The sequence below is a fragment of the Anopheles funestus genome, chromosome 2RL (assembly GCF_943734845.2).
Source record: "Anopheles funestus chromosome 2RL, idAnoFuneDA-416_04, whole genome shotgun sequence".
Lineage (NCBI taxonomy): Eukaryota > Metazoa > Arthropoda > Insecta > Diptera > Culicidae > Anopheles > Anopheles funestus.
In genome coordinates, this window is record NC_064598.1 from 52345237 (window position 1) to 52356531 (window position 11295).

General features: G+C 42.8%; 5 protein-coding genes across 5 annotated transcripts; 2 read left to right on the plus strand and 3 right to left on the minus strand.

The window, feature by feature from the left end:
* Nucleotides 1–71: 71 nt before the first annotated feature.
* On the minus strand, nt 72–2148 carry LOC125762415 (annexin B10-like). The gene is made up of 3 exons (XM_049424483.1): nt 1787–2148; nt 536–1426; nt 72–450 (listed from the first exon to the last, which is right to left on the minus strand). The coding sequence occupies exons 1-3, from the start codon at nt 1802–1804 to the stop codon at nt 394–396; spliced, it is 966 nt and encodes a 321-aa protein (XP_049280440.1). The 5' UTR covers nt 1805–2148; the 3' UTR covers nt 72–393.
* Nucleotides 2149–2962: 814 nt separating this feature from the next.
* On the minus strand, nt 2963–4643 carry LOC125762416 (annexin B10-like). The gene is made up of 4 exons (XM_049424484.1): nt 4345–4643; nt 4045–4221; nt 3267–3980; nt 2963–3187 (listed from the first exon to the last, which is right to left on the minus strand). Exons 1-4 carry the CDS (start codon nt 4360–4362, stop codon nt 3131–3133), a joined length of 966 nt encoding a protein of 321 aa, XP_049280441.1. The 5' UTR covers nt 4363–4643; the 3' UTR covers nt 2963–3130.
* Nucleotides 4644–5311: 668 nt separating this feature from the next.
* LOC125762414 (annexin B10-like) lies at nt 5312–7508 on the plus strand. Its single transcript, XM_049424482.1, has 4 exons — nt 5312–5513; nt 5666–5842; nt 5933–6646; nt 7130–7508. Exons 1-4 carry the CDS (start codon nt 5496–5498, stop codon nt 7184–7186), a joined length of 966 nt encoding a protein of 321 aa, XP_049280439.1. The 5' UTR covers nt 5312–5495; the 3' UTR covers nt 7187–7508.
* On the minus strand, nt 7505–8948 carry LOC125762413 (WD repeat-containing protein 91). The gene is made up of 3 exons (XM_049424481.1): nt 8583–8948; nt 8326–8466; nt 7505–8246 (listed from the first exon to the last, which is right to left on the minus strand). The coding sequence occupies exons 1-3, from the start codon at nt 8824–8826 to the stop codon at nt 7642–7644; spliced, it is 990 nt and encodes a 329-aa protein (XP_049280438.1). The 5' UTR covers nt 8827–8948; the 3' UTR covers nt 7505–7641.
* Nucleotides 8949–9200: 252 nt separating this feature from the next.
* LOC125762423 (ER membrane protein complex subunit 6) lies at nt 9201–9811 on the plus strand. Its single transcript, XM_049424491.1, has 2 exons — nt 9201–9428; nt 9497–9811. Exons 1-2 carry the CDS (start codon nt 9290–9292, stop codon nt 9703–9705), a joined length of 348 nt encoding a protein of 115 aa, XP_049280448.1. The 5' UTR covers nt 9201–9289; the 3' UTR covers nt 9706–9811.
* Nucleotides 9812–11295: the final 1484 nt, after the last annotated feature.

Here is an 11295-nt window from a genome sequence, read left to right on the forward strand (position 1 = left end):
GTTTGGTGTACATGAGCTTGAGAGAAAGACAGCACAATTTTCTCAACAACAATTCACAGGCAAATACGCAATTCCACAGAATATTCTATCGTGGATAGAATCTTATTTTATTAACAAATATCAGAAACAGTACTGCACATAAATAATACGTTTTTCATTGTCATGTTAGTAAGAATGTGAATGGAAAACCTGCGTTGGTACATACATTGGCACTCATCGGATCTAAAGACCACATTGGTGACCTTTCTGCCCTGGTTGTAGAAAATGTAAAATTAGTGTCCCAGGCAGATCATGATAATTGCATACAGAGTTGTAAAATGTGTTCGCTTATAATTTAAAAAATCGAGTTGTTTTCGTTGTTTAAACTGTAGGTTATGCATTGGTATGGATTGACTATGCACCGCCAATCAGGGCGCATAGAACACGCTTGTAATCACCGGACGTTTCGTTCTGCAATGCGAAAGAAAATAAAAACATATTTCTGTTACAGCTGCCATCATCTCAACTTGAGTAGTAGTAGTACTACAACACTTACCTTCACCATGCTGAGAAGTGTTTTGTTGTACATTTGCTCAAACTCGTCCTTGATGTTTTGCAGATCAATTTCCGCTCGACTGATGATAATGCGGATCAGGGTTTTATCATCCGTTCCCATACCATCCATAGCCAGGAACAGTTTTTTGGCGAAGAAATGTGGCGCCATCTGGACACACTCGACGATCGCGCTCAAGGCTTCGTAGAAATCGCCGCTCACCTCAGCCTTCAGTGCCTGTTCGATGGTACGGCCGGTAAGTTTTTTGTACTCCTCGAACACAATCTCCAGCTGGCTAAAGGAAGCGTGGGCTAGAATCTTGTAAAACACCGACTCATCCGTGCCCCATTTGCCTTCACCAGCATTATAAAGGCTCTTGGCTTGCTCAACGGCTAGGTCGGGATCGATAACATCGTTTGTGTCTCGTGTACCGGTAATGATAAGCGTTAACAATTTCCTGAAGCTACCGGACGTTTCCGAGCAGACGTGTTCGGCCAGCGGTCGATCGTACATCTCTTCATATCGGCGTGAAATCGCGTGCATCTGATCGTTATCTTGAGAGCACAGTATCTCGATCAGTGTAGTCTCATCCGTACCGATACCATCCATTGCCTTGTAGAGCTGCTTGCAGAGGTAGTTGACCGGTGGCAACATTAGACCGACGATAACGTCCTCAAATTTACCGCTCAGCTCCGATTTGAGATCCTTTACCAGATCTCGTTTCAAGTCCTGTCTGAATGCATCAATAATTTGCAAACGTTGATAGTTACTCCGCGAGCAAAGTATGTCGATAATCGCCTGCTCATCTGTACCGAAGCCCTTCATCGCTTTACGGAGTGCGGCCGCATCTTCATGTGGGTTGAAACTTTCCGCCGGATGTACGGTGGGAACAGGCTGCAATCAGTGAACGTTGTCGTTAAAAGAGGTAGATCGTCATGCATATATAACAGACACACAGAGTAGCCTCGGTACATTTAACATGTGTTCGTGATGCCCTCGACAAGGTCGACCAGTTCGGTAGTACACTAGAGGCAAGCAATTGCACCTGTTGGTGTCATATGATCGAAAACACTGATTTAACCTCATTTCCATGTTGTATTCTATTGATTCGCCATAATGATAAAATGAACAAAAAGTTCGTTCTACAGCATTTCTGCAAAGCATATCACTACGCCTCCTCGATAGCGTTACAACCATGAGTGACTAATATATTTTTTTAGTGTAATTTCTTTTAAAAATAGAATTCACACTCACCACATAATACCAAGACATTGCTGATAGGAAAACGGATTTTACTACCGGTAGGAAGCAAACCGGGAATAACACCAATCGGGAACTAGGGTGTGAATCACTTGAAACTATAAAGTGGTTTACACGATCCACCAAAGGACACGTCAGATGATCGCTGCTATTGCTTGTTGTTCACTGATGCACCAAAATCACTCGTACGATTGACGCCACCGGTTCACTGCGTACGAAGTATGCGATACAATTGTTGTCCACGGACTGGTGGTGGTGGATTTATATTTCTTTTCACGCTACGCAGTGTCTGGTTCTCTCAAACAGGCCAACATTTCTCTTGTTTACTTGGAATCACGAATCGCGTGGTTCGCTTCAGTTGAGAATCTGATGAGAGTGGCCTCTGGTACGATCATGTGAGAGCGACCGACAAACATGGATGGATGGTGGCATTATGCCAAACAGCAGAATCTAATCGTTCTTATTTTAAAAGACGAGATGAGTCATGCAAAAGCAAAATATATATATTGTTGAAGTAATTATCACGTATGAATATTTAAATTAGAATTTATTACTTAATATGGTTTGTGAAACTATCACGCAAATTTTCAAATAAAAATTACGAATAATATTTTCCGGTGGATAAATATTCATCACAAAGCAAAACTCTCACAGTTAATGCGAATATTGGCCCTTTGTAGTGATTATTGATCCTTTTGAAAAATCATTATTTCGCAGGTAAAATGTCATTAAAATTCAATTTCCGTGCGACTAACTATTTCTGACGTGTACCGCGTTCTGAAACTGCTTTTCGTTGTGTAGAATAAATTATGCCACTTACCAATTCGGTACAACATTTGTCGAAGGCGATTGCTCAATGTGTGGCCCAGTAGCTAGTGGGATTTGTAGTGTGGAATCAGCATGATGTCTTACTATGGACGACAGATTATCGATTTTTCCATTAATTCGGGTGGACCTTGCGCCTACTAAAGCATGTGTAACTGACAACATTGTAAAAGAGGAGCGGCGGAGAAGACAGACCAGGTGGCGCCTTTACTGGTCTGTCGATTAAAGCCGTAATGAACCTATGTATGAGACCGCACCCAAAGTTAATCAGGTTCATGAGGCAAATGAGGCTGATTATTATCATAATTTACGAGAATGATGTTAATGTATCCTTTAAAGCCATAGTTTGCGATAGAATGTTATAAAATTGTTTATTGTTGAACAAGAGATTCGACACCGAAACACAGACATATACGAAACCCGTGACCATAAGGCATGCTTTGCGTCAACTTAAGGAGTAGTAATACGATTAGAAGTGTTGAAGATTCTGTCATGATGCGCTGCTTGCACTCTTCAGGCGTTTCCGATCAATGCACAAAGGGCCCGTTTGTAGTCACCAGATGTTTCGCTCTAGGGAAGAGATAGGAAATACAGTCACAAATGAAACTTCTTCATTAGCTGCTACAGCACGACTAGCTGCTGTACTTACTCGGACGGCGCTGACGAGCGTCTTGTTGTACATTTGCTCGAACTCATCCTTGATGTTCTCCAGGTCGATCTCGGACCGCGACACAATGATGCGAATCAGTGTCGCATCGTCAGTTCCGACACCGTCCATAGCTTTATGCAGCCGTTTGGCAAAGAAATGCGGTGCCATCTGGACGCATTCCACGATCGCGCTCAGCGCATCGTAAAGCTCACCGCTAAGTTCCGACTTGAGCGCCTGCTCGATCGTACGCCCGGACAAACTTTTGTACTCTTCGAACACAATCTCGAGCTGATCGAAGGAGGCATGGGCAAGGATCTTGTAGAACACATCCTCATCCGTACCGAGCTTGCCTTCACCAGCATCGTACAGTTGTTTTGCCTGCTCGACGGCAAGATCAGGATCAACCGTACCCTGGGGATCGCGAGCACCGACGATGATCATTGTCAGAAGTCGACGGAAGCTACCGGATGTTTCGCTGCACAAATGCTCTGCCAGCGGACGATTGTACATCTCCTCGTAGCAGTCAACGATTCCCTTAATTTGATCGTTCGTCTGAGGACAAATGATTTCGATCAGCGACTTCTCATTCGTACCGATTCCGTCCATCGCCTTGTGCAACTGCTTGCACAGATACGCTTCCGGACGCAGCATCAGCCCAAGAATGACATCTTCAAACTTGCCGCCCAGTTCCGACTTCAGATCATCGATCAAATCCTGCCATGGGAGAAAGATTTATTAATAGATCTGTGTGCCTGTTACTAGGGGTTTTTCAACTTACTCTTCCCAATTCTCGCTTGAACGCTTCAGCTATCTCTTGACGCTGGTCATTGGATCTGGCACATAGAATATCAATGATCGCCTGTTCGTCGGTTCCAAAACCTTTCATCGCCTTTCGAAGCGCATTTGCATCGGCAGATGCATCGAAATCCTCTGCCGGCACAACGGTGGGGTGGGGCTGCGAAAAGAACGCAACAATCGCTTAGGAAACGTTTCTACTCAATTAATTGCGGCAGTCGCGGTTTTTTCCTTTGTTGGAATTTGAGCAAATACAGACATTACGCTGGTTCCCTCTACTCACCGTGTAATACCAAGACATGGCAGTATTGTTTAGCACAAACAAACAGTTTAACACAATTTACTACTGAAGTAGAGACGCTACAAACAATGACGCGCTTTGGAATGGAATCTGGCACAAAACAGAAGAAGCAGCGCGAACGGTGTTTTTGTCGGGACGGGTTTTTAGTGCGAACGAAGGAAGATGAAAACAGTTAACAAGAATCCAGGGATGCAGATCCACGACGCAATATACGACTGCGCTTGACAGAGATGTAAACTGACGGTTATGCATACACAAGAACGAGATGGGAAAGATACGCTTTTCGGACGCATCGTATTCTATGTGTTGGTATGCGTGTTACAGCGCAATGAACACGTGCGCTACCACCACAAGTTGACGATGAACTCGTTCCAAACCGCGGTTTTCCATTCAAATCGATTAGCATGGATAGGTTTTATTATTTTCGTGATTTGTTTTCAAACACTAAACTTTTTTAATTGGGGAAAAATGCCGCTTGCATCAAGAAAGAAACGAATAATGCATTTGGTTGCATTTCGTTTCAATATTAACTCAACCTTTGTATATCGTCCGACAAAAGAATATGTGGAAACTGTACTTTAGATGCGAATGATCGTATAAAAAAATTACTTTCCGTAAGTTTATGTGAAGCTACGTTTACGGTGTACAAATGTTTTCGGAAAATTTTGTTTATTAACGATTACTTTAAAATCTGTCCCCGCCTTCGTTTAACAATTTCAAAACTCAGATATGCGTTGGAAGAGACAACGACAAAAAATACGAATAGATGTATCGTATGCTATCAGTCGCAGATGATTTGTTGTCGATTCCATCCAATCAATAGCCTGCGATAAGCAAACATTCAACAGTCCAGCGCTAACATTCATTTTTTGCTACATGGAAACATATCTTAAGCTATGGTCGAATGAACTCCAATAAAAAGAAACGCAAAGAAGCTGGTGGTGGTGGTGGTGGTAGGACAGTTTACTACGATCTCGAATCGCCGTTATGATTTCTCACTCATTCTCATTCATTTGACGGTGCTGCAAGGTGTTGGCTGCGTAGCTATTTTTGCGCCTAAACTCTTCTCATTTTAATCCCCAGATAAAGGTTTGTGTTTTTTGTTCTGTCACCGCCAAAACAACAACGAAAACATGTCCTGGTATTATACGGTGAGTAAAATTCCCTTCCAAAAAGGGGGAATGCTACAAATGCCGCCGTGTCAAAGGTGTGCCGTGTGTATGCGCTATTGGCATCGATTTTTTCCTCACATTCCATCGGTGCTTATAAAGCCTGTGCTCATTACAAATTTGGGTTTGTCCAGCCTGTCCCTACGGTGCTCGCGGTGGAGGGGTTTGATGCTTCCGCGGATGCAAATGCATTGCGTGGCGCAATGAAGGGCTTCGGTACGGACGAGCAGGCCATCATCGACATTCTTTGCGCTCGTAGCAACGCCCAGCGTCAGCAAATCATGGAGCAGTATAGCAGTGAGCTGGGTCGGGTAAGTAGAACCGAGCGTGTTTTCATTCTTGTTGCGATGACTCATGCGCCGAGAGTGATTAAATTACTAACTGATTACGTCTGTTGGTAGGATTTAATTGAGGACTTGAAATCCGAACTGGGAGGCAAGTTTGAAGACGTCATCGTCGGTTTGATGATGCCACCGGAGAAGTATCTGTGCAAGCAGTTGCACAAAGCGATGGACGGTATGGGAACAGATGAGGACACACTCATCGAGGTTCTTGCACCGCAAACCAACGAAGAGGTGAAGAAAATCGTCGACTGTTACGAGGAAATGTACAGCCGACCATTGGCAGAGCATTTGTGCAGTGAAACCGATGGTAGCTTCCGGCGGTTGCTTACCATGATTATCGTCGGTGCTCGCGATCCCCAGGGTACGGTCGATGCTGATCTTGCTGTGGAGCAAGCAAAACAGCTGTACGATGCCGGTGAAGGCAAGCTCGGTACGGACGAGGAAGTGTTCTACAAGATCCTTGCCCATGCCTCCTTCGATCAGTTGGAGATTGTGTTCGAAGAGTACAAGAAGCTTTCTGGCCAAACGATCGAGCAAGCCATGAAAAGCGAATTGAGTGGTGAGCTTTACGATGCACTGAGCGCGATCGTGGAATGCGTCCAGATGGCACCGCATTTCTTTGCCAAACGGCTGCATAAAGCTATGGATGGGGCTGGTACGGACGATGAGAAGTTGATCCGTATCATTGTGTCACGTTCGGAAATCGATCTGCAGAACGTAAAGGATGAGTTCGAGCAGATGTACAACAAGACGCTGTTGAGCGCTGTGCGGGTAAGTGGTTTAAATGTGCTTTCAACTGTCTCCCGTAGTTTGTAAAGCAACCCCTGTACGAATGGCATCTTAGCTTTTAGCGTCATTGAAACGCGGCCCATCATGTTTGTGCTGTATTGACACTGCGTGTATGTTTTGTTCTTTTCATTATGTTTACCTCTGACAATGGTGTCCGGCTCCATTGGATACGGTTACACCCGAATGATGCATCAATAGGAGGTAATCATAGACATGCTAGTCCTCGCTTTTTGCTCTAGATCGTGTCTGCATCATTGCTGGTGACTCTATTTCAAAATAATCACTTTTTGGCTAATTTTAATACCTTTTTGATGCAGATACGTTTGAGGTGCTAATAATATCTTCCTTCTCTATACCTGCAACACTATCATCTTATCTAATAACTTTCCTCGCTAATAATCTTCCCATATGCAACGGTGTCGCTGAGTAGAAGTTAGTTTAACGGAGTTGTTTTCATTATTTCAGAACGAGTGTTCCGGAGACTACAAGCGTGCTCTCTGCGCCTTGATCGGCGGTGCCTAAGGATATGACGGAAGGACGATTGAGTATATTCACAACTAATTTCCACACCACATAAATACACAGAAAGCCAACGATATTTATCATACGCACTTTAGTTAACGTATGCAAATCAAAAAAAAAAAACAATGAACGCGCCATCGCTGTTCAATTTAGCAACAGTTCCTGGAACTTTGCTAGATGGTGGCCTTTTAGCGAAGTGTCTGGCGCTTATTCAATGTTGTAGCCTTTGATCGGTTTGCCTTACGCTACGTTACGCTAGAAACAAACAGTATTTTAATGCACAACAATTGGGAATAAAGCATTTAATGTGACCGTAAATCAATGGATGTGCAAATGTTTTCGTGAGTATATACGTTTTTTTTATATTTATCAATCACTTCAGCATTAAGTAGCTTATGTTTACACATTCCTCTTATTGTGACGAACGACAAGCATGATCAGATATTGTGTGTCGTTTAGCTATAAATCCAATTTCCACGACTTCCGACGCTACCGGAACGCTTCTTATTTCGCTCATGCGCTGTATCACGTCGCCCGAGAACTGGACTCCCACCAGAACCAATATTTCGTATCAATGATTTTAATCCTCTGGCCTGGTTTTCGGCCGCACCGCCAATGCTGTTCGATTCCTGTGCAATTATGTAAAAATCGTCCACGATGTGTGTCGGTGGTGGAATGCCGAACGGTTGCAAGTCGTTCAACGAAAGCATGCTCGAGGATGGTCTCGTTGAGTATTTAATTCTTCCGTCAGCTGTAAGCCGCTGGTCTCCACCGGACATTGCTCCGCTCAGTCGCGAGTGGTGACTGCCAGAACCTGCGGACTGCAAGTGCTGTTGCTGCTGGATGCTGGCCAGTTTGCTTCGCAACAACCCATTCTCTTCCTGCAGCTTTTTTATGAGACATCCCTCGGATTCGGCCTTCGCAATGATGGGCTGTGGCATGCACTGGTAGATGGTGGATAGGAAGTTATGCAGTGATATTAGCAGCGTATCTTGCCATTGTTTCGTAAAGCAAACTGCAAAAGCTGCATGTTCCTCGGGGTTCTTACAGAAAGGAAAAACTAAATAGATAAATACAATAAAAATTACATAATGCTTGCAGAACCGAACCTGTTCCGAACACTACATGCTGCTACTTACAAAACCATTCTTTCCATTCACTTTGACTAACAAGTTCGGGCGAAAGTTTTGTGAAAAATTCCGTAATTTTGTCCATCTTGCTCGAGGTATATGCGACGATGAGGTAGAATTTCAATACCGATTGCTCCAGTTTATTTACCGCTAGAAAAAAAACAAAACAATATATTTGGTATCATACCGTACCGAAGCAGCAGCATTACGACACATGAACGCAACATGCGTAGGAAAGGGTAACGGTAATTTACCGTTTCACTTACCGGTGGCGAAATGGTGCTCCAAATTACGAAACAAATGATTATTTAAATGTGCCCACAGCTCACGCAACCCTCCCAAATCGTGATTGTGTATCAACAATAGCATCTGTTCGATCACTTTATCTACACGAAAACTCTTGTCTTTATCACTCTTTAGCTCATTGTCAAACACTTTTAACGTGTTCGAAAACCCACGAAATAGAATATATTCACGGATTAGTCCATCGATGTACTGGATGTGAGCCATTGTTGAATTTACAAGCACAATTAAAATTATCACAAAGAAAGTTTTCGTCGATGATTGTTGTTTGTTGATGTTGATTATAGTCAAGATGTATAGATATCATTTTTAAGGAAGGTGTGCTTTTGACAAGTCGGACAGTCGGCATAACACTATGGGCGAATCACGTTGGATTGTTATTGAAAAAGTTATTGTATTTGAAATGTAATGTGTTATATTGAACCATTGGGACTGGTTCAGCCAACGAGCTAAACCTCAATGCTACTTGCAAATGCATTTTTCCGCTTTTCCTTTTTTGTTTGAAATGGTATTAATTCGTTAATATATTCCTCCCGACTGCTGATTGTCAACGAGCACCGAATTGTGCAGCCTGTCCAAATAAACACTTGCTGTCAATTGTATTTTCCAAATCAAAACATTGATGGTGTGAATTACAATTTCGTGGATACTTTTTCCGTTCCGTACAATCATGTCTACGACACGCGTTAAAACGAGAGAAACCAAAACGGGAGAAATCATTGCGTACAGTGATACTGCCATACGAAACAATGCATCCGCCGTGGAGTATTGCCGAACCTCCATGGCAGCATTATCAGGAAGTACCGCAGGTACGGCAATAGGTGATTCCGGGTTAGGTCGCAAGTTTCGCTAACATTTTATTTCTTACCATTCGCAGGAGTTTTGGGACTTACCGGTGTGCTAGGATTTCTCTTCTACGTGCTTGCCGTTCTAGGCCTGTGGCAGATGCTGCTGTTGAAATCAGGATCTAATTGGCAGAAGTATTTCATCAGCAGGAAGAGCCTTCTCACCCATGGGTTTCTGAGCGGTTTGTGCACCTACGTACTATTCTGGACGTTCCTGTACGGTATGGTGCACGTGTACTGAGCGAATGCATGCTTGAATCACGTACGCAATGGGTCACGGGGTAAACCTAAGCTTATACTTTGGTAAATTATTTTATTTCCAAATACACATACCATCTTTTACCGACCATCAAGTGCAGTGTGCGTGTAAGTAAGGGGAAAGAACGCATTCACCTGTGTTTGCACAATAGCTTAACGCAACATACAGAAGGGAAGGCCGCAAACACTGTGCGAACGAAACATTGTAGGTACTTTGCAGGTGCTTTTTTGTATGTTCTGTTTCATTGGGGTGGTAAATAAAAATATTTAAAAAAATCAAAATTGCCGTACAGGGCTCGTAATAGTAAATGTACCATTACCTACATTACCTCAGTATTTTGTCTCATTGATCCTACGCTTACATTAAAATAATTTCGTCCATCTAGAAGCTTTTATTACATTGGTGATGGAAAATTCGGAATAGATCCTCAAATCCTCTCTAATTTTGCCTATGAAATACCGGATATTACTCCGAAATTCGTTTTAATGATTTATGCTTTTTAACTATTCCGCCGCAAAAATAGATCCTATAAACTCCTACGACTTCTTCAACTATTCCTTATATATTCTTCCTTTTGGAGAAAGCCTCGTCGAAATGAAGCTTAGTTCAGGTTCTCCAACATCAGGCGTTACCGAAGACAAAGATCGAAAGCAAAGTGACCTTATTCTGGAGGATAGAGAAATCGGAACAATAATCGCCAATCAAACCATATAGAAATACCTTTACAAGATACCACTGGATGAGTGGTTTATGTTCTCGATCAATAAGATAAACGATAATGAATTCCACATTTTGTTCTCAAAGAAGATCCCCGATGTGGTCGATAAAAATTGAAAAATAAACGTTCATCCCTTCAGAACTTGCGCAGAACTCCGGCGGTGTACTAGAGAAAGAAACATATTTAACCTAGGATTGTCATTTCTCTCTATGTCCCTCAGAAGCAACCGGAGTATCCCACTGTATTATACAATGATGTTTAATAAGCCAGTTGTGGCAAGTATTCCCCTGTTAGCACTCCATGCTGTGCCATTTTCTGTAATTTGTTGTTTATCATTGTTTTATCTTTATCTGAATATTTTATCGTTATTTTTGTTTTTTAACGTTCGCTGCAGCGAGTTTAATTAAAATATTCTATTGTTTTACCTTTATTCCTTACATTCTTCCTATTCACACTTACAGCGACTTAAAATTTGCAAGAGTTAATTCCTCGCGACTAGTGTTGGGTCAAGTAGCTCTTTTGCAAGAGCGGAGCGCACCGCTCTCACTCTCTAAAGTGTGCTGTGCGCTTGAGGTAGCTCCACACGGAGCGCTGCACACAGGAGCGATATCGCGATTGTGCGATGCGCTCCCAGGAGCGAAGTTTCGCACCACAAGGAGCGCTGCACGCAGGAGCGATTCCTGCGATACAGCTACCTCTTTTTCCCGTGAGCTGTGCGGGAGCGCGCACAATAAGATGACCGGAGCGATTGAAATATCTCTTTCGCTCTTGACCCATTAGCTATAGCCTTAGGAAATTGTAAAATTTTGTAAATTTTTTTATTTATTTTTTGTTTTTTATTTAAAGTATCACTT